Below are 22446 nucleotides of genomic sequence, written 5' to 3'. Positions count from 1 at the left end.
TTGATTGTGCACGAACAATATGATGGAGACTAAAATTAATGATAAATCCATGAAATTTCTTTTAGGTTTGAAAATGAAATTCGATACGTAGGCGTATGATTTGAACAATGTTTAAACACATCTATGAGATGGTAAGAGTCTAGCAAATAATTTTAAATTTTGCAATACAGACAATACAAAGCTAAGGGGAAGGAAGTTAGTGAACAAATTAATAATACAAATCTCTACAAAAATGGATAGTTTTATTTGAATGATGGAGATCTCATTCCGTGTCATGCGATATCGATGCGACTTAAAGAAGAACAATGCTTTCGGTGCAAAAGCATAGTTGGTTTGAAATGGTGGTGCAACTGCGTTCACATTCCGCTTTTATGCTGTCGTTCCACAAAACAAAAGTATCATTTTTTCTCAAAAATGCACTCTCTCCGTTGCACAAAAATAATGAACACGAACACGTTACCACCATGCAGCTGTAGGCTGTTATTGAGCTTTTTGTTTCTCTTGCCTCAACTCTATTATCCAGTTTCCTTTTTATTGTTTGGTAATTCACTTACTTTATAATGATAATTTTGCTTCGTTTCTTCCCGTCTTCGCATTTTCGGCCCGTTTCTTTGACCGTTAGTTTTTGTTTTGGGTTTTCGTTTTGGCATCAAATTGAGTCAACCGGACCACGTGTCATTGTGATCCTTTCTCTTTTGTTTTGATAACTTCTGCACTCTGTTCGAAATCGAAATTGTTTTCGTTTGCTTTTCAATGGATTTTGCTCGCGAATCGCGTTTGGATGTTTGCTTTCGTCTTTATGGCATTGTGGCCGCTATGTACATACAGTTGTATAATATAAAAAAAGTTTCCTTTTTCCACTCGTTTTCTGTGTAGCTGTTTCGACAAAGGGACCGTTTGCTCTCCTGTTCTAGATTGAAGTCTTTATCTGGTCAAAACAGAACGCCTCAACGTAGTTACCGCGTAGTTTAGTGATTTGTGGGTCTAAATTACTTCCCCAGTGTTGGGCACGGCACGTTACGCAATCGGATTGGATTGGGCTTCGCGGGTGAATTCCGGCGGTCATTCGGTCACACTGAATTCCGTGCTCGGTTCCATACACCGGTTATGTCCACACACAAGCTTAATTACTATTTTATACAATTCCACCCTGGCGTTGATCGTCGAGCTACCCGAAGGAGCCTCAGCTCCGGATTCTGCTCCCCATTCGCCTGCTTCAGTGGCCGCCTCAGATACTAGGAACCACTGACCCACTGTCCACTGGTGGAGCGGTACATTATGGGGCATCGTGTGGTTCTGCCGGACACGCCGGACTTTTTCGCCGCCATTCCATCTGCCGATTGCTATCGGTTCAATTCATTCGCCATCTATTGACCAAAATCGGATTTATTCCGCTCCGGTCGGCATCGTATCGTCCCCGGCCACAGCACCCAGCGCTGGTCGACTTTTATGGCCAATCGATTCAAAAATTGGCCATTGGCGTAACAAGCGAACCCAGGCGTCCCGGCCACCGGGATGCGGGCCGGAAGCTTCAAATCCGGCCATCGCGGGTGTCCGGCACGCATCGGCACCGGCAGCCAATTATTTACGACTGACCGAGGTCGAAGCCAATTATGGCCGACATATGTTTGCCAGCGCCGTTCAGCCGAATCGAACCGAAGCGGCGAAACTCGATCACGAAAAATCATTAGCCACCTCGACCAGCGGCCGACAGGGGCGAAAATTCGACCGGCCCCTCCTTGGGACCGGGCGTTGTAAGCCGATCGATATCGTCGTTGATACCGGAACCAAATTTATGATGATAACACACTGCAGATCGGTGCGACTCTGGCGTACGGGTATTTGCCTTTCCCTAGCCACGTCTCATTATACATTTTCTACACAGCAGGGTTCCACATCGGGAGAGCGCTCACCGGAAAGCCCTCGCCGGGCCATTCCGTCAAATGCGGCTGCAGCCGCATTAAATATTGAACCACGTCCTCGTCCGCTACTTGCTGCGCCAAACGGTTCGCGTTTCGCCCCAAACGTGGATTCAAATATTTATTAGCTTTCGACAGCGGGCGAACTGGCTGCTGCCGACATCTGCGGCAGCCGACTTTATCTGGTCAGTGCGCCACCGACCCGATATCGGATCCTCCGCGGGCTTCCAACGGTCCACCATCATCTCCGGCCCGACCCGGCAGAGTATCCTCCGGATGTCGGGATCAGCCCGACTGGAAACTCAATGAAATCTCTGACCAACACGACGACGTCTTCGCCGACGAAGAGCTTCTTCGTTCGCTCGCCAGTTGTGGTTGCTGTTTTTTTTCCAATAACGAGCACCGAGAAGCTCGATGTCTGCTGTCGGTGGATTTCAACGGGCGCATCGAAGAAGCTGTGGAACGACGGGGAACTCTTTAAACTTTAATCAGCATGCTCGAATTCCGGGACCGCTCGGAGGTCCTGTGGCTGGCGGAAGGATTTTGGGTGAGGCTTATGCATTCGCCATGGGTTCGCCGAACCGTTGTGCACCTGCAACCCTCTCTCGGGTGCGCCACATCGTCCTCGGGATGCTCCTCGCCCGGAAGTGGTACACGGACCTCCTCCGGACTTTGTTTTGCGTCCGTCCGGGGGGCGCTCTACTGCTGCCGGTTCCCAAACGACGCCACCAAGTACCATCGATAATAACATTTCTGTAACACATGTGCCGCATCGAGCTCAGCGCAGGGCAGCTGCTGTTCCGAACGACTCCGGATGATGGAAGACCCCGAAAATCAAACGTTAAATCGATAGCCGAATCGTGCAGGTTCACCCGGTCGGGAAGTCGGTACTTCACAACAGGTGCTCGTGGAATTTATGTGGCACGGACGGCACGGATCCTGCCCCGTGCAACCGGAGGGCTTTAAACGGAATGTCCGAATGTCACACACTGTTGGAGTCGCCGACAGCCGCCGATTGATTGACTGACGGTTTGCAGGACGGACGCAGGAGTTCGGCATTTTTTCTCCGTCACTCACGTAACTGTCATCGAGCGCCCGTGATCTTTGGCCGGGCTGTCTGTGCGCGGGTTGAGTGATCCACTTTCTCGACGTTGCTTCGCCCTTCGACGACCTCCGGGTTTTTTTTTCTCTCCGTTACTTCGGCTTCTTTTTTCAATTTGATCCTAGCTAATGAATTTCTACCAGTTTCTTCCAGTGCTATTGACGTTTCCTTCCTTTTGCGCTCTCGTTTCAGGCCATCGGGAGCTATCCGCCAAATGGGGCCGACAAAAACATAAACCTCGAATCGGTAACATCGGTTTTGGGCGCCGCCGTTTTTTGTCTACTCTCCCTACGGCTCGCTCTCCGTACATCGGACCCTTATAAATGTAATATTCAACAACGCCTCGGCACACTCGACTCAGCACACCGAAGAAGGAATGCACCGGAACGCCCGGATCATTCGCTAGGCTGTCCGGGGGAGTGACAGGGTGACAGAGTGCGAAAGGTACACGGATCTGGGGCCGCACAGAGGAGACGATGCAGTAGTATAGCACGGTGATACGGGGGACTTTCGGGGTTTTTGTTGTCGATAGGTTAGAGCATTCGTAAGCTAAGTATAAGAGAGTTGAAAAGTAGAGATAGAGCCTAGGGGCTACTAGTATTAAGTGGCGCGCTTTAAGTGGTTTAAGTGTTACTGGTTGGCTCTCGTTCAGGAGCCGGAAGAAGATATGTATGTTATAAGTTCCGCTTTTCGTTGCTGGTATGTTTGGCGATCTTTGTATCGGTTGTCTGTGTGTGTGTGTGTGTGTGTGTGCTGTGCTGTGGAGGTTTCATATACTTTCTCTCAGTTTCCAACTGCCTATCCTAATGGAGGGATCTCGATGCGTGAGAAGACGAGCAATCAACGGATATTTGGCGGGTGATGGCTCAGCGGGGGCTCATAATCCCGGGGGGATGCTATCGGTATTGTATATTCACAAACACGCGCGGAAGGAAGCATACACCGAACTCACCGCGGCCGCCATATAGAAAACACTATCAACAACTGGCACTGGCAACAACCACAATATGGACACACACAATGGGAAAGAAACCAAAGGACCGTTGGTGCGATTGACACACGTTACGACCATCGCAACACCGTCTCCGTTACTCTACCTAAGGGTGGCCACCCGTCGCGTGTGCCATAATTTTATGTAAACATTTATAAAAAATACTACAATTACTTTCTCTTCTCTTCGACCGCGGATTCTCAGCCGTCGTCCGCGCTGGTGACTGGAGCGTTGAGGTGAACTAAAACTCTACACGAAACACTTATGGCCTTATCTCGTCACTAACTAGGGCACGAAGCCAACGGACCACGCGCTCTGATACTTCAAATTAAATTAGTCAATCAAATCCATTCCCATCTCCGGGACAACCTGCTGGGCGCTGGGCGATTAGGGGGACGGAGGACCACCGACGTGATCGGTCGTGGGATAGATGAGTGAGTGGGGATCAAACCAAACCTACTTCCTAGACAGGGGCCAGCCGTAAACCGTTTGTTCCGCTGTTAAGGTGTGCGCAGCGCGTTAGAGAAGCCGAGATTAATACTCCCAGACCTGTGGAAAACCAGAGATGTGGGATGTGGGATCAGGAATCGGGAACCGCGGGTGTTGAAGATGGGCAGGGAGCAAGATAAAAAACCGAGTGTTAGTGCCGACCACTGCAAGGAGCGGCCTCTGTTAGGTTAGGAGCTTCTAGGTTAATTAATTGCAATTTAGCTAACAGCGATCGAAGGTGAAGCACAGATTGGGCACTTACCGGGTGGCCTGGTTTGCCGCTCGGGCCGACTGGTCCAGAATCGCCCCTGATGCCCATCGGACCCTGGAAGGAAATGTACGGCGGTGAAGGATGTCGGATCGGGAACTAGGATGCGCGCCACGCTTACCGGTAAACCCATGGGTCCGTATTCGCCCTTCTGTCCCTTTTCTCCACGCTCGCCCTTCTTGCCGTCGTAACCGCGTGGACCCTGCGGACCGGTGTGTCCGAGAGGTCCCGGTGGACCGGGCGGTCCCGGCGGTCCGTACACCATGTCGCGGTACGGTTCGTCGGCCATACCCTCCTGGCCGTGGTCCTGTCGTCGGCGCATTTTCCGGAACTTCTGGGAAGCATCGAAGCGCCGCTCAAGAAGGGAGTCGTCGTCCAGCACAAGCCATCCCAATACTTACACCGTCACCTCGGTCTCCTTTGTCCCCCTTCACACCTGGGTAGCCCGGTGGGCCCGGTAGACCCGGTGGCCCCATCAGCCCCGGTGGGCCAATGTCTCCCGGGTCACCCTTCTCGCCCGGCGGTCCTTGATAGCCGGGAAGACCTGGAGGACCCTCGATGCCCGGTTCACCGGGCATTCCGTCGAGACCGCGCGGGCCCAGCGAGCCCGGTGCACCGACCTCTCCCGAATCACCCTTATGGCCGTTGGTTCCGTCGCGCCCAGGCGGTCCCGGTGGTCCGGCCGGTCCGACCGGACCGCGGAACTGTAGCAGCGTGGCCTCATCGTAATCGTCGTCCTTTCCGGGACCCTGCAGAGTGCAGTGTGGGCAAAATAAGACGAAACCGAAACGATGACTACACAGAAGCGCACGATCGAAACCAGATTCGGAATAAGTGAGAGCTTCGTTTCACAAATTGCAACCGTTGGCGTGGTCAGCAACGGTTGAGAGCTAAGAGAAAAAAGCGCTTCACACACCACACGCCACTACTCTACTTTGGGAGTTGTAAATTATGAGGAACGGAAAGCCACACCAAAAACAGCAAAAGCTACCTACGCCACAATGTGGCACACGAAGAAAGAAATCTACGTTTAAAGCCTTTTAACAATCCACATCTACGGTGCATGGTGCAGATAAATATAAGCAAATCGTTGACAGAAAATGTAAAATTAATTCCATCGCCCACCACCATCTGTGGACCGCGCCAATCCGTTCCGTATGTCAACTTCGGCGCATCTCCGCGGTATTTTATTTGCTCCCTGGAAACGATCGGCCTCGGGGATTACGCGACTGTCCCAAGCGCGGGGATTTGATGCTCCTGTTAAACATGCTAATTGAATATTTTTATCCGCCGGACAATGTGTCATAAAATAAAGCCTTTCACGTCAGCCAAGATTGTTCTTCTGTTTTACACCAGCCAAGGCAAAGAAAATGGGTGTGCAATAAATTGCAACAAAAAAGTGCATCAACAAACGGGTTTGGGAACAAAACACAACAAACAAAGCTTATAAACGAAATTGGTTAAGTAAACAATATTACAATGCGAAACTGAACAGCTACAAAGAACAAAGATACATAGGACATGAATTCATAAGTTTTATATATAAAAATGTAACAACCAAATATCTGGTAACGACTCGAAAATTGAACCGATAAAAAGATGCCTCTGACAGAAACAGTTGACAAGTTGGTCTTTCTAATTATGCTTTTTTGGCAACATTACCTTGTTTTGAAACAAAGTAAATGATTTTAGGTTGAAAAATAAATAAATTTAGTTTACAACGTTTCTTTGAAGAGGTTAGACAACTTTTGTGCCTGAAAATCACATTTCGCGGGGATCATTGTTTTCCTGCTACATGATGAAGAAAACTGCTACAGAATCGCATGAAATGCTTGCCGAAGCTTGGTTTTGGAAGATGGCAGTGCTTTATGCGGTTTAAAAAAATGTGAAAATAGCAATTTCGACTTAACAAGCAAAGAGTGTTGGATTACTCCCAAAAAGGGCTTTCTGATGGGACCAGAAAGGTGTGGTGTATCACAAGCTCCTAAAATCTGGTGAAACTGTTAATTCAGATCGCTACTGGCAACGAATGATCAATTTGAACCACGCATTGATCAAAAAACGACCAGATCCACGATTTAGCAGGGAGATTCGAGAAATATCTATCTAGCGATGGCACATACTTTGAATAAAGCAGAGTTTTTCATTTCAATGCAATAAACATGTGATTTCTTTGAAAAAGTCCGATTTTCGAGTTCTAGACCTGGGTGTACAAAGTGAGTAAGTTAATCAAACGCACAGATGGACCAAAAATGGAACCCACCATGAAGGATGTCACATTATTAGAAACGCACAAGTCGTTTCACAAACGCATACGTATCTCGACGCGGGACGTACAATTTATCGCATCTTGGAAAAGATCATTTATCATTCCTTCGGTCCAAAACGGTACTTTGGATACGACCGAGAGAAAATCTACATGGGCCACGGCCGGTGTGACGGTTTGGCAAGTGATTGGAAACATTATCGCACAAAGAAAACACAAGGATATTGCGCCGAAGCATTGCTCTCGGTTTGGCACACACTGTGGCCACACTCGGAGGTGCTACCAAAATCTCGCATTAGCCCCGGACACGCACCCGCGGACCCGGTTCTGTGAAGACGGCGGCAGCTGTGCGGAACTGCAATCGGGTGGGGCGAAAATAACTTTCCAACAAAACGCGCGACACCGTCGCTGACAATTCGTGTCGCCGGCGCCGTTTTCCGCGGGACCGAGCATGTTTTCTTGCCCTGGCTGGCTGACTGGTGACAACATTTCATTCTGGGCGGCCACCGAAGTGCTGTTTGTTTCGGCGCTCGTTGACAGGAAATTGCTCCCCGAGCATCGCTTGGCCCGGCTCGGCTGCTGATGGGTGCTGGTGCTGCTGTTGCGTGCCATGTGCGCCATAAGCTGCCGGGCCAGGCGAATGATCGTGTAATGTGTGCGCAAGGTGTCGGTGGTGGACATCGGTGCTCGGTTTCTTACTCGGGGCGTGCTGGCGGGGTGTTGGTTCGCACTTACCTTAGTGGTTTTCGGTTTAGTATATTATGCTCCGGGCACTGCGGCTTTCCCCGTGTGGGAAGTTAGAACAGGTGTGTTGTGTGCGGTGCATTACTGGCTAGTGAGGCGGATAAAAAAGCGGAACTACGACGACTAAAGCGTGTACGAAATAAAACTCCAGCTACTCCGCGGCACGGAATTCGAACTTGATGCTTTAGTCCGCACGAGAGCCGCGTAGTAGAATTAATCTGGTCTTTTAAGGCTTCATGCAAAATTACTACTTAAAATTGAAAAGTCTAAAAGTGATCTAAAATATGCTAATAACGATCTAAAATTGACACCATGAAGCTGGAAAGCTTTTAATACAAAGAATCTAGCGATTTTGAAATGTAGAGACCAACCAAAAATCCGCTACGCAACCAAAACCTGTCGAAAGCATTTAACATAATCCCCCCGTGCATGCAATTTACTAACTACAGGCGCCCGGTTTTCCCTTCGATGGCCATAGCCTGCCACAAATAAAAACGCGTGCGCCACCAACGTGCGTGCCCGAAAGTGCACATTAGTGGCAACCGGCGTCTGGCCGGCGTCGGTTTGTGGAAATCAAACGTTTGACCACCACTTTGTCGAAATGCTGGTGAACCCCCAAAACCGATATCCCGAACCCGAAGGAGCGAGAGGGCGAGCGGAGACAACAAATCGAGCGAAAAACTGCCGAAAGGTTGTGGCCAACGTGGCGCTTTTCCAGCGGAGCCCAATTCCGACGGAGCTACCCGCCCGCGGGGGTTCGACTTTGCCGATACCGTCGCGGTTTTCCACCCCGGGGCGGTATGGGAAATGCGAAAAATTGAATAAATCATAGCCGTGGGGTGGGGAAATTTATCGGCCCTCTCGCTCCGAGCGCATCGCACGCTCCGGACACCATATTGTCCGCGGTAATTTATGTTCGTTTGTTCGTACGGCGATCGGCGCGTGCCCGGCGAATGGAGCGAAAATTGGTGAAACACTGTCGATAACATAAATCGAGAGCCAAGGCTTCGGTGTGGCGCAGGGCTTATGCGCCGTTGCATATGGCCCCGATTCCCGTGATCCCGTTGGTGGTTTTGCGGATTGGCGTCCGCGGGATGCTCATTGTTATCTTCGCCAGCACGCGCTTTGGTCCTTGGTGCTGCTTCTACGCACTTTAACACAATGTAAACAGGCGCTTTGATGCGCATTTTACAATTTACATGACCGGAAAAGAAAAACATGTGCCGCACGGGCTGCTGATGCGCAACAATGTTCGCAACAGTAATCAAATGTACGCAAACACGGAATCGATTACGGATCGCCACACGCGAGATACGTTTTTTTGTTCCGCTCAGCCAAGCTCAGCGCTCCAGTGGTGAAGGCTTTGTTTTTTCTGACCTCCATTTTAAACTAATTTGAAATGGAGTTTGTTTTTAATTTCCAGTTCCGAACTCTTCAGTCCCCGCCATGTTTGCTATTAATTTGACTAGCGAACCCATTCGGCTGCATAATTGCATTCTATTGGGTCGTTTTGGCGCTACGAGAGCGGAAAGTCAAACCTTCGCACACCGGTCCCGGTCTGGCCGGCCTTGTGCAATCATGAAAAAGCGCATCATGAACACGGTGCACCTTCCACACCGCCCACCGGGTTCAACACCCCGCCGCGTACTATGCTCATTATGCTCATTGAATGACCGATGGTGGGTTGAATTTGGAAATTCGCGCAATCGTGGTTTCGGGTGACGCGGGTGCTGCCACTTCCTCTAATTTCACTAACCTCACAATTATTGGTTCTCTAGTGGCCGGCAGAATGGGCATTTCGTAGTTCGGCCACGCGGACGAGGTTCGAAGCGCCCCAATTGGGCGAACCAATAGGCCGAATGTGGGATTTAATGTCCGTTTGTTCTTCTCACCGGAACCGGTCAACCGTCAACTACGGAGCCGGTTTACGGTCCATTGGTTCATATTTTCGATTCTCGAACCGAACCGTTTGTTTGGGTGTCCTATGTGAAAGACTGACTTTAGGTCCATCCGAACACACACACACGCTTCTTGGTTTTAATTAATATCGACTCGTCAAACAATTGCGCTGTGGTCTCGGAAGGGATTCGGAAAAATGACGATTTGAGTGATGTTTTCGGGAAATTTGACAATAGGTGGTTGCGGGTGCATAATGTTGATATTCGAAACTCCATTCGTCCGTCGCATTAAGGGTGTATCATATTTCGCACAAAAGCTGTCCAATTTGGACCCCAGAGCAGAACATGAGTCCGTAAAAATGTAAATCAAAGTGAATCAGCGATCGGGACGTGGACCAAATCAGACTTGGAAAACCCGGAAAGCCTACACTAAGCGCAAGCCGGTGTGTAAAATAAATACAAAATGTGAACTGAGCTGATGAGTAACGAACGAACGTCCAATTTATGAAAAGCGAGAGACATCGAACACTTCACGATGGCCGGCACGCGCACAGCAGGAGAACAGGACACAAAACTATTTTGGGCTTTTGGAGGAAAACAAGACATTTTTGTGCGTTTTTGAGTAATTTGTGTACAATTTTTCTGCTATTCTAAGCTATTAGAATGTAATTCTTTTTAACAGAAAGTTTTATCTACGAGACAGATTTCGAGACAAGACATAAGCTTGAAAAAAAGAATGAAAATATTGTTTTCCAGAGTGATTTTTGTTAAAAGTTCATAACCGAAAAGGTTTAGTTCAAAAGGACTTCTTTAATACTATTTTTTCAAAAAACTTAAGTCCCATTTACAGTCCCATTAAATTTTTGCCCAACTAATCTAACGCCCACAGTGCGCTTTTATGTCCAGAGAAAAGTACCTGGACTCCGTACGATCCAAAACACTTGGATTCGCACATTTTACGCTAACGATATTTCACCGAAAACGGTTACAACACACGCCCGGCAGTGTCCGGCGGGCATCAGGACGAGTTCAAACCGGCCCTTCGGTAGTGCCCAGGATCAAACCCGAACATGGCGTGCTTATTTGTTTCCGTTTATCGTGCTAAGCTCCCACGGCACGGCCACGGTTTGGCAAAAGGTTCCGAGAAGGTAGACTCGCGGATAACGATGTGCGACATCAGCGAGCGATGTTCCGCGAATAATTTCTCCGGCGGGTGCAATTGCGAAGAGAAGATGCATTAATGATGTATGCGATGCGCGTGGCGATCCACCCGACGCTGGACATGCTGTTGACGAAATTCGTCGGTCGGTATCTAACGGTTAGGATGTGATTCGATTCGGGACGGGACACACTTCATGACAAATATTAGTGATGGGTTCGCGATAGCGATATGGAATGCAGCAATCGATCGCTGTCTACGGCGAGTAACGACGAATGCAACGGATTACAGATAAAATGTAGTTCATAGCGAAGGACTTTCCGCGATGATGCCACGACCTAGACATGACTTGGGAGATACATCTCTTGACCTGTACCGGTGGACAGTGGACTTCTCCGCCGCGCGTTCTCTACATTGTTGCCCGAGAATCCAATTAAATTAAATACAATTTTTATTGCCATCCAATCCACCGCTCCATTTCTGATTCCGTCACCCCACCGACCGACGGGCCTGCCAAATGGCAAATTTCATAAAATCGGTCTCTCGATCGGTGATTTTCGTGTTTGCTCTCACGTCCGGTAGATCGTTTTCTTTTTCGGCCTTTTGCTTGGTTGGTTATCCGAGCGCCACGCGACACATATTGGCCACCGTTTTTCGTTGTTAATGGAACACAGGCGCCATTTTTTGTTTGTCATTTATGGCGAACGGATCGCAGAGCTCAAACCTCAGAAGGCAAGGCAAAAAACCCAATGTTGCTCTGGCTCCGGTTATCAGATTTATCTCTTTTATCTCGTCCGGGGTTTTATGTGTGTAATCTTTATTTTGTGTGTGTGCTTGGTTTTGACAGAAGCCAGATGCGCTCTGCGAGGGTTTTTTTTCTCTTTACGGTTTTACGATGGCTTCCGTTCGTTTGGCAATCAACGAAAGCGTCCGGATGGTCCCGGATCACAGAATAAACATAAAAAAAACGGCGGAAACACATGCAAAAACACGACCCAAAACAAACAACAAAGCAACACAATGCAATGTGCTGAAAGCAATTTCACCGCCCTCTCCGTGCGTGCGTGCGTGTGTGTGCGTGTTAGTGGGGCATGCATGTCCTGCAGGGCGAAGGACAATCGAACGGTCAACGCGGTTAGTGCGAACACAGATGCAAAAGGTGCAATTCACGAGGCCCTCATTCCGATCATCGCGCTGATTGGTTTCGATTTTTTTCAGGGGTTGCTTTTTTGACAATCAGCAGTGCAGTTTGGGGTCGGTGGGGGGAAACTTGTCAAGTCCGTGAAAGTGGGTTTAGTGTCGTCGTCGTCGTGTCACGTCGTTCGGATTGTGCTCGGGGTAGATCGGATTCGAACGGATCACTTACCCGTTTGCCTCGCTTTCCGCGCGGTCCCTTCTCGCCCTGCGGCCCCGGAGGTCCTTCCGGTCCCAGATCACCCTTCTCCCCCGGTGGCCCTGTTGGTGACGATAAAAAATTAAAACATATTAGTGTGACACGTGCCGTGAGATGTGAAGATTTTAATCGATTGATTCGGCTTACCAGGCGGTCCCGGTGGACCGGGTGGCCCTTCGATGATGCCCGCCGGGAACTGATCGCCCTTGAAGTGTGTCGTTAGTCCTCGATCGCCTTTGTCACCTCGATCACCCTGCAAAGTCCGGACGCAGAAATCGGAGCGTTAGCGTGTGTGACGCTAATTGGCGCAGCTCGCGGTCTTACCTTCGTCCCAGCTAGGCCTGGCGTTCCCGGGTTGCCAACCGGTCCCTTCTCGCCCGGTGGACCCGGCTCACCTTTCGCTCCCGGGTCGCCCGGTGGCCCTTGCCGTCCGTCCAGACCGATGGCTCCGGTGGCTCCCGGGGGCCCCGGTGGTCCCGGTGGTCCTGGTTCTCCGGGTTCACCCTGGAATTGCAGCACGACTCAAATTAGCATACCTACAGGCAACCCCTTCGGAGGTTGTCCCGAGAGCGTGTCGAAACACTCGCGTGAAGGTGCCACTTCGGAGCACCCTTCGAGCTGGGCCGGGGACAGATGGATGGGGCTATCAGGTTGTCGTCGTCGCACGCAGGCCGTACAATTTGTTCAAGATGACAAAACGTCAACGGCACATCACACCGGACGACAAGTGTACCGAGCCACGAGAGCATCACCTGTCATTTGTCCACTTGACACCGCACCGGTAGCGGTCGTGCTACGGTCGGTTGCCTTGACGTACGTCTGTCAGGCCGCCAGATTCCGATCCTTTCGTCGGGCTGCTTCGGTACCCTTTTCGGTCGTCCCGAGCTTCATTTGCGCTTATCATTCATCTTTGCGCGAGTGATGCCGTCCATCCATCTGCCGTCCCACGTACCGAAGGGCCAGTTGAAGGATTCACGTCCCAGACAGGGCCATTTTTTCTGTGCCTATCAATTACGCGCCCAGCTCGACGAAGGGGGCTCCGAGAGGGCTCTTCAAAGCTCCGTTCGGGTCCAACGGCTCCAACTTAAGATGCACGAACACGGCCCAACCATTAAGGTTGCACACGATGTGTCGCAGCCGCTTTGTTTGGGCCCTCCGAGTGGTGGGCCCGAAGCATGCATCATTGTGCATGCTAGGTGTTGAGCAATGGATGAAGTAATGCACGAAGCACGTGTGCCTCGGTGTTAGGCGATACACACGGGGTGAGGAGAATGTCGGGTTAGACACACCCTGGGTGGCTTGCAGGTATCTAAATTGGATTCATGCAGGTGGAAAGCTGCCCCGAGAGCAGGCATCGGGCACTACATTTGAGTTTTCCGGAAATGGGAATTTCCAACAGTTTGCATGCATCTGAAGTTTTCGAAGTGTTGCCGAATGCCCCACTTTGGGAGGTGATGAAGATTGAAATTCTTGGACCAAGTACCCTTGAATGGGAACAGCCCTGACGGTACCGTTGAGAAGCTACTTCGAATAATCCGCAACCAGAATAAAATCTACCAGCGTCTGCTAAGGATCCCCGCAAAGGCCTCGGCCCCAGATAAGTTGGTGTTTCTGACATTCTTTATGCTTTTCATTTGGAGCACACATGGCTTTAAGATGATTAATTCAGGCATCAAAGGTGAGCAATGTTGGCTTCCAATTCTTCAAACGTAGCCAGTTTGCGGCTGTCTATTTGTGGCTTCTACCTACGGTACTCACAACTTTCCTACGAAAATCTACGAATAATTGAACTTACTTTAAGAACAGACATTTCGACATTGCATTTCGTTGTGTACTAACTTCATTGAAGTTATAAAAGTAAATTTTACACGTGCATTCACAGCAAAGGTACGACATGAAAATTAAACATAAGATGGGTTATTACTCTTCTACTTGATTTCTACTGCTTTTGGTGTAGAATGTCAGTGAGTTCCAAGCGAAGCATTGCATGCATTTGGAAAAGAATATATCTACACGAATCATCTGATCCAAAGACTGGTTTCCGAAAGGAGTGCAAACCAGAATTAAGGTAATGATTGGATGAGATATGATTGAATGGGTTCCCAAAATGCCGAGTACTGCAGATCATTTTCGAGGTGAAGCATAAAGACCAAAGAAGCTGATGGCTGGAAAGCTACGATGAGTCGATGACGCCCGAAGCAGTCTAACCCACGGTATGCCCAATGCACCCCGTTCACGCAGGAAGCAAGCTGAGGGTCCTGTCTGAGGATCCGAATGAGTACGAGCAGTCGATGCAGCAGTCGATGAGGTCGAACCCGTTTGCCAGTGCCACTTACCTTCAGCTGAATGATATTGGCGGCGGACACGTTATGACCCGCCGCTTGCAGGTCCTGCAGGACGCAGCGCCGAACCGCAACCCGTGCATAAGAGGCAGACAGTGAGTGCGTGTGCGTGTGTGTGCGCGCGCATTGACCCGTGACCCGCGTTGTGCATTGTGTTGTGCAAAACCCAACAAAAGTACCGGAAAAAGTGTAAAACAAAAGAGGGAAAACCATAATAACAGGACGAACCACGCGGGCGAAGGAAGGAAAAGATGGTCAGAGAGAAGGCGACACATTGGGCGACTTTATTGGCGACCCGAACTCCTGAAATGTTGTGGAAAATTTACTTTCCACATTCCCCAGCACTGCGCTGTGCGGTATGTGGCGTATAAATGTCAACTAATTTGCAGGCGTTGCAAACAAATTCCATCCCACGGCACACGGTGGTGGTGGGTTACTCTGCCGCCCGCAGCCGGGCGAACCACGGTGACGGCCAGCGTCCGAGTGTCAAATTCAATATCCGCCGAGATATGTGACCAGGAGCAGCCAACGGAAGGGCGGAAGGAAAGCGAGGGCTGGAAAACTTTGTCCGTTTACTCCGACAGCCGTCATCGTTTCGGTCGGAAAGTAGTTGCCTTTCCTGTGGTTGGCCACCACCGGGGAAAGGGCAAACTCAAACATTATCCGAGGTTTCCTCCGGGTTTCCCGGGACTGTCCGGGAGTCGGATGTGATGGAATGCGACCATGGGTCGCAAGGAGCACCCAAAGAGGGACACATGCGACAAAATAAATATATATTTTTCTCCATCCGGGCCGGGCCAACGGAGAAAAACTTAATAAAATATTGCTTTTAATTAAAAACATACAATAAAACAACGGTGCACAACGGTCCGGCCATCCGTCGGCCACTATGGGCCGAAGGTCGGAAGGGCGCTGGACAACATGACACATGCCACATGGCCCGGCGGGGGACACACTGTTTTATTAAATCAGTAACGTTCGCCTTGGTGAACACCGCTCGGTGCGCCCAAGACACACCACACGAGGACGAGAGTTGCTGGTTTGTTGTTTCAAAATGTATCGATTCTCGGCCGCCTCGGACGTCCGTGCGGCGGAACAATTGCGGCGAAAGCAAGTAACATATTGTAGGAAATGGACGGTTTTCATTACTTTGTTGCCATCGTCGTTACCACTTTCCAGCTACTTTCTGGCGCCCCTTCGAAAGTCCACTAGGTAAATGCGCCAACCATTCCCGGCACACCTCGGAGCCGGTTCTTATCAACTCGGCTGAAGAGTCTCGCCGGGAACTCCCGGAAGAGCCCGGTTGGGCCGGCTTGAGTGGAAGTTATGGCTCGGAAGCTCCTGGGAAGCTTACACTTTTAACGAGATCGAGCCCTGAAACCTGGGCTGGACGCGGGTTAACAACCATGGTCTGGCGATTCTTTAATGTGGCTCGGGCTAAGCGTTCACCGCACAGTGGGTCGCCGAGGGTCGATGCCGTCACAAACTATGCACAATTTGGGAATGTTTAAACTAAAAATTTAAGAAGTATACTCGGAAGGTGATAGAATTAGGGTTTTGAAGAAAACAAAATTTGGAGATCATTTCGCTTTCGAATTACACAGTTTTTCACCAATATGCGGATAAACTTCTGCCTCGCAGTGGATTAGGCATTGACAATTAGCGAAACATTTAACCAAAGTCTACGTTTGGCCAGTTCTACTATACCTTTTTATCATATTACGGAACTACTTAAGAAAAAACCAAAACGAACAAAAACAAATAAGCTAGTTAAAGTTAAAAATGGGACAGAACTAAGGACAGAAATGTTAGAGGCATCGTAAATCTGCGCCTAATTTTGAACTAATCATCGGTGGCGACTTTGGTTCACTTCTACAGACATACAACAAATTATAGATTGACAGGTTGAATTGGATTTGAGAAGAAATGCTACACCTAATGTTTTAGTATTTATTTGTTCAAGAGCCGAATAAAAAGGACTTGTTATTAGAGATGATGAAGAAATTTTCTAAAAAAACTTAACCTGTGGGATGCTATTTCCTAATAAACTTATCGAAATATAGAAATAAACGGAAACATACATATAAATACCAAGTATACCTTAACTCACAATTTTAATAAATACTTGCCAAAGAGGAACGCTAATAGGACATGATGAAACTAATTTCACTATCATTCATCCAAAAATCCCAAATATTAACCAAAACAAGTAAAAGTTGTGATTGGCGTAAAATGGTGGGTGATTAATTTTAAGAGTAGATTTCTAAAGGATTCAAGGGACTTTGGTTGAAATTAGGTAAAAAATAACATTTGAAGGACTTCATAAGTCTGTCAAAACTTAAACACATGCATTTAATAAAAATTGGACCACAGGCCATTTCCAGTGTGCCGCCGCCGTGGAGAGCCGTGCAACACTGTGGACTTCTGCTTCCCGACTCACGGTTCTAACCTGCTGGTTGAGAGCACCCAGCACGCATTATCCCGGTGCGGTCCGCGAGGGCCAGGAGGGCGGAAGATTTTAATAATAACAACCCAAAACCCCCAGATGATAGAAGCATGCTGCGGGCTGCGGAAAGCTATCCGGTCGGAGGGTAAATAGAGCACGAGCTACGCGCGGGTTAGCGGGCAAAGGGGCAACACGTAATGGTGCAAGCAGCAACACGGCAAAACGCAACAGGAAAGCGGCACAAACAGCTACGCAAGGGCAAGTGTACCAGGGAGGGGGCCACACTACTGGCGGAACACCGCAAACGACTCCGGATCCGCCCGTTTTACCGGGGAACCGCGCGAGGCCCGATCGGGGGCCCGAGTTAATCCTCCAACCGCCGAACCGATCCGCGGGCCGCCGGAGTTGTTTGGCGGTGCCGGTTGTAACATGCGAAGTGGATTCCGCGCGGATTATCTGGTGCGCTACGTCGGTGGACCCCGTCAGCCAACAAACAACCAGCTAATACACGACACAAACTACGGTGGATAATAAACACACGGAGGGAGTGAGTGAGTGAGTGAGCGGGGCGGGTGGAGCAAACTACGGTGGTAAGGTGCACGGTGGTTGGTGTACGCCCCCCGGGTGAAAGCGGAACGGAATCGTGGATCGGCAGTAGACCACAGCAAATACCTTGACGGCCACTATCTCGGCGTAGCCCAGGGAGCCACCGCGCAGTGTCGTTACCGAGCGCTTTAATCCCTGCGCCGCCGCGGGTCGCGGGTCCCCGGTTTGGTGGTCCAGAAATGCGACGGATTTCCGACATCGTCCGCCAATGTCCGCAGTGCAGGAACCAACGACGCGAGAGGACAGACAGCGCCGCCCAGCGCCGTGCGATGCATTGGGATTGTCATGGGACATAGAAAGGAACCAGGGGGTGTACATGCATGAAGACATAATGAGATAAGAAAGAGAAATAGAGAGAGAGATAGTGAGTTACAAAAAAAGACCGGAGTTAACGGCGTCAAGAAAGGCTAATTGAAGATCTCCACAGAGAACGATGGCTCGGGGTATGACCCCTAAGGTCGACGTTCCCCGTCGGGTGACCTGTCCGACGGGTGCGGGTGGTCGGCTCCAGGAAGTGGGTTGATAGTCGTCGTAGGGTGGGAGCTACAGCTACGCCCCCAGCTACGGCGACCTGAGAAAGGATGCGGCAATTTGCAGTTTAATTCTCCGTAAATGGCGCACGCTCGTTTGCTGCCCGCGTAGGTCACAGCACCGCCGGAGCGGAGCGGTGTGGCCACGGTGTAACCGACAGACCAGATGCGGGGAACATGATGGGTCAGAGGGGGACACTGGTAGGAATCGCGGACGCTATGTGTGTTGAGCAATCGGGTTCGCTGGAAGCTCTCACTTGTTATCAGACTAATCGCAGCGCAGCGAAGTCTGCGCGATGACGTCACCTTCCGATGACGGGAACTCCGTGGTCGCCGTGTCGATATGAAATTTAACATCGTTTCCCCCCTTCTCTCTCTCTTTCTCTCTATGCCTTTTTCGTGCGACCAAATTGTAACTTCCAGTCAATTTATTTGACCCCCTTCCGGGACGCTGACTTCACTCTTGGGGAACGACGTCTGGATGGCCTCCGACAAGATCTGCTCCGTAGTCTGCGCCGCACACTTCGATGGATGATGAAAATTCAATTACATTCTTTTTCGTTCCGTTGCCAAGTATCCACTTAACCTCCGGCGCCCGTTAGACACTGGTTTGTTCTTTGTTCGTCGGACACGGCTTGGCCGGGGCGTTCGCCCTAGGTCCTTCCGGTCGGGTCGCGTGCAAAGTAAACATTCTCCTCTATGAGCTAATTAATAAATTGAGTCAATGTTTTAACGAAAGCCTCCTTCGCTTCCAGGGGCGGGAAGGGTCTAGGGTCTAGCATGCTCGCGGCCCATCCGGAAACCAGAGGGGGGAACCGATCCGACCCGGGCGGCCGCCCACGGCCAACCACTTTAGATAGCGGCTTGATTGGACCAAAAAACCTGGCCACAGCGAACGGTTGGTTAAATGTAGGTAAACAGGTATGTTTCGATACTGGCCCCAGCCGGCGGGTTGCACGGTAGATCTAGGCCTGGCGTCGCTCGCAGCGCCGAAGAATTATCGGTACTTTGCTAGGTTAACCCGAGACGAAACCCTGGAGTCGGAACCTGTACGCCCCGGTATCGGAGGCTTTCGATCTTTCATTGTTTAATCAACCCGCTTCACGGTGGGTTGCGGTTGGAGAACGCAGGACCACCGCCGAGTGGCGGACGGTCCAGGATGTGGAAGGATGGCTTTAAAGTACAATATTTATTGCCCAGGGCGACCTCCATCGCCGGGACAATCGAGTTGTTTATAGGCACCGGGACTCGTGGGCCCTCTTTGATGTGACGAAGTTCTTGGCATGGAGTTAATCAATTAATCATAATTACATCGTCGTCGTTCGCGGGCGAGTGCCATCAGCTCCGTAACGAGCCAGCTACAAGGAGCAGGAGCATCGTTCGGCTATTATTTGCACCGATCCTTGGCCAGCAGCGAAGGAGCATCAATCAGCTCGGGCTGACCGGAAGCGACGGTGCGCGTCCACCGGCAGCTGAGACAACTCAATGGATTGCCAGCGATTGCGCCGTAGTGACAGGTCCGTGACACTTGGAGTGGCGGAGCAGTTGCTCGAATTAGCCACATCAGTTCCATGGGGCTCCGACCAAGCGAACGGTTATGTGGACACCTTCCTCAAGAAGGAACTAACGAAATGGACTAGCTGGCGTTGCTCCGACTCTGTCGAGGACTGTGACACACACCACTACCATCCGTTACATCTCGCTCGAAGACGCTGTGGACCAAGATCCCGGACCGGAACGATCCAGTCCGGGAACGATAGGAAAAATTTAAATCAAATTATTATCAGTACCATCTCCGGGTGATGGATGTTTCCCCTGGATCGGCTGATCCTACGACACGGTCAGAGCGAGAGAGAGAGAGAGAGAGAGAGGGAGAGAGAAAGAGAGAGAGCCCGCGCAAACGGGACTGAGCAATTGGTGCCCAGATAAATTACCTTCACTGTCTGGAACACGTCGACCGGCGGCACACCGACTTCACCTTTCGAGCCCTTGTCGCCTGCTCGGCCCTGTTGGGGGGACGGGGAAAGGGAAAACCAACATTTTAATTGAATCGTCCTGTTCCTGTGCTGTGTGTGTGTCGTAGGGCCGGCCCTTTTTGCTGGACCCGGCGGGCACCGAGCATAAATTGAGTGGAAAAATAACGAAATGCAAACAAATGAGTTTGTGGCATCGTTACGTGCGAGGGGACACACAGACACACACACACTAGGACGTGGAACCCTCGGGTCGACGGCGTGCTAAGCAACACGTACCAACGTACGCCACCCAGCGCTACTTACCGGTTCACCCTTCGGACCGTCTAATCCTATCGGACCCTGTCGCGGGCGGGTCGGGTCGTTGAACGTGTGTTTTCCAGCGGCAACGGCAGTGGATGTCCAGCCAGCGATCGGACGGGGTCGAGACGTGAGCCGGAAAGGAGAAGAAAAGAGAACGAAAGAACAATTCGATTAGCCGAGGAATTATCTTCTCGCCTCGCCATCGTACCGGCCGGGCGGAGTTAGTTTCTTATCGTTCGGAAGATAAACTTCGAAGCCATAAATAACGCAATAAGATCATGCAGGCCGATATACTAGAGCGTCCTGGGCAATCGGACGCCTCACAGGCGCTCGGTGAGGCATTTAGTGTTTTCTTATCAGCTGTACAACCTTTGGCTCGATTGGCTTTAGAGCGAAAGTATCTCTGTTGCCCACCGGCAACACCCTTGCTAAGTGGGCGAGAGCTCCAATTACCAGCGCGGACGAGAACTTCGAGAACGTGCGGTAGCGTCTGACACTGAACGGCATCATCCGGTTGACCCCTTTGAGGGGGTTTCGAACCACTCGTCCTGTCCCGCGGGTCCCGGACTCTCCAGGAACCGGGAGTTCAATAAATCGTAGCACAACTCCGGATCATGAGGTGCAAATTGACGTTTCATTTATGCGATTTGCCACACTAGGACACGATACTTCCCGATCGGCTTCGAGGCATTGTGAGTCACGCCATCAACTCCGGTGTGCCGGTGCTGGTTAAATTATAATAATGATTATCATAAAATGAAAATTTTCTGCCATTGCCAACATCCGCCGGCGGCGTAGCTTGATTTTGAGAACGCCTGGTCTCAACTCCCAAAGCCCCAAGTTGCCAGAGAGCGCTTCCCCGGGAGCAGGTTTGTTGGCACCGTACTGCGAAGAGGGCGCGTTTTACGACTTCCGAAATAGCGAACGGTGATCAATTTTTATGTTAAGCCCTCCCTGAGCCCGCCAATGTTGGGCCCCTCGGGTTCTCGTCGGGATGCTTGGCACGTGGCACGTTTATTAGCCACCGGGCGCAACAGAATGCCGAACCAAGAATCGCTATCGGGCCACTTCAATCTCGGAAGGGCAGGCACCTCCCGAAAACCCTAAATGTAAATATGTCAGCAAAATTTGGACAAAGCCCCGGCCGCTTCGGTACGTCCATCACTCTTCTCGCTTACAGTTGGCAACGCAACGGTTTTGGGTCCGAATCGATCAGGTCGGCTGTGGGGCTTCCCATGAGCCGGGCTAATGGCAGCGAGGCACCGGGCTCAGCCACCTATTTACTCACCGGAACTGGGGTATAAACGAATTAACATGTGGTGAAATGTGTGAGGTACTCGTGGCTCGTTAGAAGTCGTTTCCAGCCCCAGCCCAGCCCATCGATACTCGCGAGGGATGCGAAGTCGACCGGAGTGGTGAGTGGTGAAGTTGTGCCCTGTCAGCAAACAACGTTTTAAAGCCACACGCAAGGGAACATTGTAACCGGGCGCTGCGCTGCTATCCATCAACCGACACCGGACTGGGTCTATTGACGGAACCACCTGAACGGGGATTGGCCCCGTGGAGTGGTTGTTGGCTGAATTGATGGCAATACTTGGTGCGGCTTCGCATCGCATCAAAGGGTGAAGAAAGAATGGACCGCAAATGCGAGTTTCGCTAACCCAATAACTTCTGTTCGATGGAGTTTAATTTAACAGAACATTTCGACTCCTGCCGTCGGGGGGTGGCGTAAAAAGTTTCTCGCCCCGAACTTTCCATCAACTGCTGATCAGCTGCAAACCGCGGACGGGTTGTGAAAGTTTGGGGCCATAATTTATCGCTTCCCGCGGGGCGCTCCCAACCGATGCCGGCGGCAGCGGCAGCGGCAGGGTTTTGTTCAAACAAATTCTCGTTCTCTAATTTGTACGACTTTAATTCAATTTACATACGCCCTGTTTGTTGTTGGTCCCGAGAGCCTCCGGCATCTGTTATGCTAAGAACCGGTGCTATTTGTTGAACGTGTTTCCGTGTATTCGGC

At 50.5% G+C, this 22446-nt stretch overlaps 1 protein-coding gene across 5 annotated transcripts in view; it reads right to left on the bottom strand.

Moving 5' to 3' along the window:
- Positions 1-22446, bottom strand: part of LOC128273982 (collagen alpha chain CG42342) — an 85593-nt gene that overhangs the window by 6984 nt on the left and 56163 nt on the right. For 2 of the 5 annotated variants that reach the window (XM_053012057.1, XM_053012060.1), the window contains 9 exons: positions 20433-20468; positions 20088-20159; positions 17690-17758; positions 12554-12733; positions 12377-12482; positions 12203-12291; positions 5171-5518; positions 4891-5100; positions 4764-4826 (listed from right to left, as the gene is read on the bottom strand). In XM_053012057.1, coding sequence (XP_052868017.1) covers positions 4764-4826; positions 4891-5100; positions 5171-5518; positions 12203-12291; positions 12377-12482; positions 12554-12733; positions 17690-17758; positions 20088-20159; positions 20433-20468 — 1173 coding nt within the window. Of the gene's footprint in view, positions 1-4763; positions 4827-4890; positions 5104-5170; positions 5519-12202; positions 12292-12376; positions 12483-12553; positions 12734-14565; positions 14620-17689; positions 17759-20087; positions 20160-20432; positions 20469-22446 lie in introns of all 5 variants that reach the window. The other 3 variants (XM_053012058.1, XM_053012061.1, XM_053012059.1) reach the window with 2 other exon arrangements.

This window comes from Anopheles cruzii, chromosome 3 (assembly GCF_943734635.1).
Source record: "Anopheles cruzii chromosome 3, idAnoCruzAS_RS32_06, whole genome shotgun sequence".
Lineage (NCBI taxonomy): Eukaryota > Metazoa > Arthropoda > Insecta > Diptera > Culicidae > Anopheles > Anopheles cruzii.
Note: the sequence above shows the minus strand (reverse complement) of the source record. Positions and strands in the feature narration are given on the sequence as shown.